The sequence below is a fragment of the Poecilia reticulata genome, linkage group LG13, assembly GCF_000633615.1.
Source record: "Poecilia reticulata strain Guanapo linkage group LG13, Guppy_female_1.0+MT, whole genome shotgun sequence".
In the NCBI taxonomy this organism is placed as follows: Eukaryota; Metazoa; Chordata; class Actinopteri; order Cyprinodontiformes; family Poeciliidae; genus Poecilia; species Poecilia reticulata.
The window spans coordinates 32447920-32453523 of record NC_024343.1 but is presented as its reverse complement, the minus strand read 5'-3'; the positions used below and the strand labels follow the sequence as shown (position 1 = coordinate 32453523).

General features: G+C 40.1%; 1 protein-coding gene across 5 annotated transcripts in view; it reads right to left on the bottom strand.

Annotated features, from left to right (window-relative positions):
* The window catches only part of slc8a2b (solute carrier family 8 member 2b), a 102312-nt gene that overhangs the window by 5272 nt on the left and 91436 nt on the right, over nt 1-5604 (bottom strand). For all 5 annotated transcript variants that reach the window (XM_008426674.2, XM_008426673.2, XM_008426675.2 and 2 more), the window contains 4 exons: nt 4581-4684; nt 3743-3760; nt 1878-2002; nt 580-679 (listed from right to left, as the gene is read on the bottom strand). In XM_008426674.2, the coding sequence (XP_008424896.1) occupies nt 580-679; nt 1878-2002; nt 3743-3760; nt 4581-4684 (347 nt within the window). The remainder of the gene's footprint in view (nt 1-579; nt 680-1877; nt 2003-3742; nt 3761-4580; nt 4685-5604) is intronic.

The following is a 5604-nucleotide window of genomic DNA, read 5'->3' as shown; positions in this document are numbered from 1 at the left end:
TTCCCAAACTATTTCTCCTGGGCCCCCCCAGTTGTTCCCAAACTATTTCTCCTGGGCCCCCCCAGTTGTTCCCAAACTATTTCTCCTGGGCCCTCCCTATGGCAGCTGTCGATGTATGCATGGTTGGACGATGTATGCGAGCGAGGGGGATGGGGGATCAACTTTTTGCGGGGGCAAAATGAATCGTAGTTGAACATAGCTACAAGCTACTTGTTAACAAGCTTAAGGTGCTGTATTGATATTAGCTAGTCATCTTTTAGCTCAGTGGCGCAACTACACATTATTCAGGTGGATGCGAAAACATAGATCGGCGCTCCGAGGTAAGGAACGTCAGGGTGAAGGAGGTAAAAACCCAGCGCATACAGAGTTCAGGGTTTTGTTGTTTGTTATTTTCCCATCCAGACAGCTTCCCGTGTCCCCCCCTGCAATGGCACGGCGCCCCCCCCCAGGGGCAGCGCCCCACAGTTTGGGAACCTCTGCCATAAAGACAAAAATAACATCTTTATTAGACTCATCACTCCACAGACTCAGACTGGTCTGAGCAGCTGATGCTGGACGCAGGCGGCCATGTTGAATCACCTGCGCTGACGGTGACCGCCTCCACAAACTGCTCCCTCCAGGAGTGAGTGCCGATGACCAGCGCCAGGTTGGTCTTCTTGATCAGCTTGTCCACTGTGCTCTGCCAATCAGAAGCAACGATTCATAAACCTTTAAAAGTTTCAATAGGAAACTTTTATAAAAAGTTTATTTTTTTAGCATATTTGTTGAAACTGTCACTATGTCACGACGGTTTATTATGCGACAAATAAGCTGTGGAAAAATCGACTCCTCTGCCTCGTCCCAGTACTAATTAGAACCAACCAATCAGAGCAAGAAGGCGGGTCTTAGCCCTGTCGTTTCCTCTCTGTTGCACTGCAGCTAGCATAACATGATGCTTTAACAAACATGTGAAAAACATGTATTTCTATAGGCTATTTATTGTTGCACAGGTGAAACAAAACAACAACAAACAGTCCAGCTAGTCTGACACTTTGCTTCGTCCAGGTGGTTTGGGAAACGAGCGCCTGTTGAGAAACGTCCTGGAGACGTGGCCTGAGGTTTTAAACTTTACCCAAATGTTTACATTCGTCGTATGTAACGAATCAGTTCGACGCTACGAAGCTGGATGGAAATTTCCTTTGCTGTAAACAATCAGAGAGACACAAACCGGGACGAGCTGCAAATGTTAATTCAGTATTTAGAAGTGAAGTGAACGGCTTCGTTCACTTCCTCCGCTGTCATCGCTAAACTACAGGCTAAACTATCGCTAAACTACTGCTAAACTACGGGCAAACTACCATTCTGAAATAGCAGAAAATTAAAGCCATCGTTTATAACTTCTCCTTCTGTGTGCTGACTAAAAATCCAGGTGAATGGGGGAAGCCCAGACTGAGCTGCGACATCAATTTCAAAAAATTAATTAAAAACCAACAAGGAAATTTTTATGTTTTTTCTAGAAGATTTCTCTAAATTTCTGAGATTTTCTAGAAAATATTTACCATTTATTTTTCTTGTAATGTAGAAAATTAAATGCTTTTTTTGTTAACATTAGCTTCCACATCCTGCAGAAGAAAATTTATTCATCCTGTTCTTAAAAAACAACTAAAAATATAAATAAAATGCTGAAGTTTTTTTAAAATGACCTCAAACATCTAATAGTAAATATTTATATACAAATTATGGTTGTCTTTTCTCCAAACATTTGTGGCTCTAGACAAATTTTCTTTAGCTGAAAACTTGTCTGAGGGGGAAACTTCAGGTTGGGTGGTAGAGGCTGCAGTTGCAGTGCATGCAGGTGGCCAGTAGAGGGCAGCACAGGGAAAGCAGTGACTCGGCACCTTGAACTCGTAGGACTCCTCGATGACGACCTCCAGGCGGCTGTGCTCCCCCAGGATGGGCTTCCCCATCTCCGCGATCCGCCGGGCCTCCTCCTCCTCGGCGCTCAGCTGCCCCTCCGCCGCCTCTGGAGGGGCAGGAGGGCAAAAACACACAAACAACCGCAGCAATGAGCTTCAAAGATGGCCGTCACGTCTTCCCTCTAAATCCAGGATCAATAACAGATTAGACTTCAGCGTTTTGTTAATCCCTGTGAAGTCAGATTTGCTCTCAAAGCCCGGATCACACGCTGGTCTGAACTCTGGAGCGTTTCAGCCGGATGCGAGGATGAAATCTGACAGAAACAAACTTTAATCTGCAGATTTAATAAAAACTGAGTCATGAAGTTTTTAAATTCATAACAGTTTAGAGTTTAGATCAGAAACTAAACTGAGCTAAATGGTTTCTATTCGAACATGGATGGATGGATGGATGGATGGATGGATGGATGGATGGATGGATGGATGGATGGATGGATGGATGGATGGATGGATGGATGGATGGATGGATGGATGGATGGATGGCTCATGATGAAAGGTGGAGTCTAATAATCTTTTTAATCCCGCCCCAACAGAACCAAACCGATTGGCCACATCATCTCCTTCTCTGTGTTCTGGATCGATCATTTAAATTGATAATCTGTATTAGTAATCTGAACCAAACTCTCCTCTAATCCCGGAGGAAAGGCGGGTTAAACAGGAAACCAGTTAATCTGAGGAGCAGCAGAGCAGAGCGGGAAGCAGCAACTGTTTCTGTTTCTGCTGGGCTCACCCCCTCCCAGTCCATCTGCCAGCTCCTGGCCCAGTCTGGTACTGGTCCTCCGCCAACCAATCAGAGCTCACGTTGGACGAACAGCCCAAGCAGCCAATCAGGGGGCAGAACAGGGACACTGAGGTTCCTGACTGCAGCAGGACGTTTTTCTCTGTCAAACTTCTGCCGTTTTTAAACGTGTCCCATCTCTGTTGCCGTAGTTTTGTAACAAACGTATTTTGACAGGAAGTGTTGTTTTTATTCACATATTTGTCAGTGCAGGAGATCTGGAGCCAGAAGACGTTTACACGCAAATCACAAAGTCTTACCAAATACTTTTGTTTAGTTTCTTGTGGAAATATTTTAGTTCACTTGAAATAAAACAAAACCAACTAAAAAAGAAGATTTTCAGTTAGACACAGGAGTCTGTTTAAAGTAGACAATTCCTTACATTTAGTGAAAAAGAACCACTTAAACTGTCAGATTATTTCACTTTTATCAACTAATTTTCTCGTGTTTTAAGTGAAATAATCTGACAGTCGAACTGGAACTTTTAAAAATGAATATTAAGGAATTATTGACTTAAACAAGCTGTTATTTGTAAGTTAGTTTTGTCTTATTTTAAGTTCACCAAGACATTCGCACTAGAAACTAAACAAAAATACATGGTAAGATTTTGTGTTTTTGCAGTGCAGTGCTGGGATTCACGCTGCTTGTTGGTGAAAACAAATAAATCTTCAAAGGAAATGTTGAAGTTATGCAGGTAAAACAGAAATGATGATCTGGAGCCGCTTGGCATGCAGGCAGAGAGCGGAGTCAGGCTGGATTCATCCGCAGACTCCTTTAATTAATCTGAGACAAATCTGCTGATGGCTGCATATTCAGGACAGTTTTCTGTGATTAAATGAGCCTCTGGGCTGCAGACCGAATGTGACAGAGGAGTGAATCTAATCCGCATTACGTTCTGATATTCTACGTAAAAATAAAATGTGAAAATAATTAGAGGATTAAGCCGAACACACATTTCCTGACCAGTCTAATGAGGTTCAGCTGAAAGCAGAGGAATAATCAGACTTACCTTGGTTAAGCAGCAGAGCTGAGGACAAAATAACACAATCAGTTATTCTCCATAAGAAACATGAACAGATCCACCAACAGATCATTTCACTTATAATGTATAGATAAAAAGAAGTACTAGGTCCAGTTTAAGATTATTTTTAATATATAATAAAGTGTTTTTCCCGTTTTAAGTGATTAAAAAAATACAATATGAAGAAAATTTGCTATATTGTGCTAAATTTGAGGAATAAGTTTGTCTACTGGCTGATTATTTCACCGAAAATATGGAAAAATGTCTTTTTGTAAGTGAAATATTATAAATATTAAGGAATTATTAACTTAAAACAAGCTCCTAATTTGATGAAAAGTTACTTTTAAGTTAGTTAAACCTAATTAAAGTTTTAAAATATAGTTAAAACTAAGCTTTAAGTAACTGCGTTTTAACTCACTATTTTTAGTTTTAAATAATAGTTGGTTTTAACTCAATTTTAAGGAACTATTAAAACAAACTCCTAAAAAGTTGCTGAAATATTACTTTTAAGTTAGTTTCCTAACTTTTTAGTTAGTAAAACTACACGTCTAACAGATTAATGTCAATTGTTAATTAGTTAACAACTGAAACTTGCAATTTTAACAAACCTTTAAGTGTAAATTTCATGTGCAACTGCACTTTACATAAATTACACTTATTCCAAGTGTAATAATGCATTTGCACCAGAAACCTGACTAAAAGTACTTGCAATGTTCAAAGTTGCTTACAAATGTTTCTAAAGTAAACCACCAAACTTACATTTTAACCATATTAAAGTTTTCATGTTTTATGTGATTTCATGTGATTTTGAGTAATTTTGCCTCACCTGAGATTCCTCTCTTCAGCCAGCGCGGCTCCTCCAGAACGATGAAGAAGTTTTCGTGTTTTTCATACTCTTCATCATCGATTATCCTCACCTGGAGGGTCTGACTGCAGGGAGCACAAACACAGAGCGCCACCAGCAGTGAACACCTTCCACCAGCAGGGGGCGAGCGCTGCAGGAGCGAAACACGAACTGGTTTCCGTTTCCTGCTTCTCTGATGGCTGCCAGCTGCCCGTCTGAGCCATAGACATAATATAAGAGTAGACGCCGCATTGGCTGCTCCGGCGCAGGAAATACAGCGGCCATCTTGGAGCGGTCCTCCCTCCTACTTTGCTCAACTAAAACAGCAGAAGATGCCTCAGCACTGAGGGGTATTGATGTTCTGATCGATGGACTATTGATGTGAGGGCTCCACAAACAACATTTCACAAGTAAGATGGACATATTATTGTGTATATATTGTGATTATAATATTACTTTACTGTATTTATGTCCACCGGCGAGATACCAGCTAATATTAGCTACAGTGCTTGGTGTAATATGGGGTTCAGCCGCTATGAAGGCTAACTGAGATTCTGTAAATCTAAAAAAAATTATTTCTAACATTGACTTAGATTATCTGACACAAGAGCCTATATTAGACATGAAGCAATGTAACATATATTATGTGTTGTAACATTCACCAGCAAAGTTTACACAGGTGGTAAAGACTATTATTTAAATGTAATTCTTTCACTAGTAAGATCCCAAATCTTCCGTTTTTGTTTTGAAAGTTTCATAAAGACACGATGTGAGGAAGAAGAGGAAAAATCTATAAAGAGAGACGGATTCACTGCAGCACGGATGAATCTCACATCGGATTTTGGACTCAATCTCTGAAGATAGAACTCGTCGGCTGAAAAACATATATATATCTATATAGATGTATGTATATACATACATACATACATACATACATACATACATACATACATACATACATACATACATACATACATACATACATACATACATACATACATACATA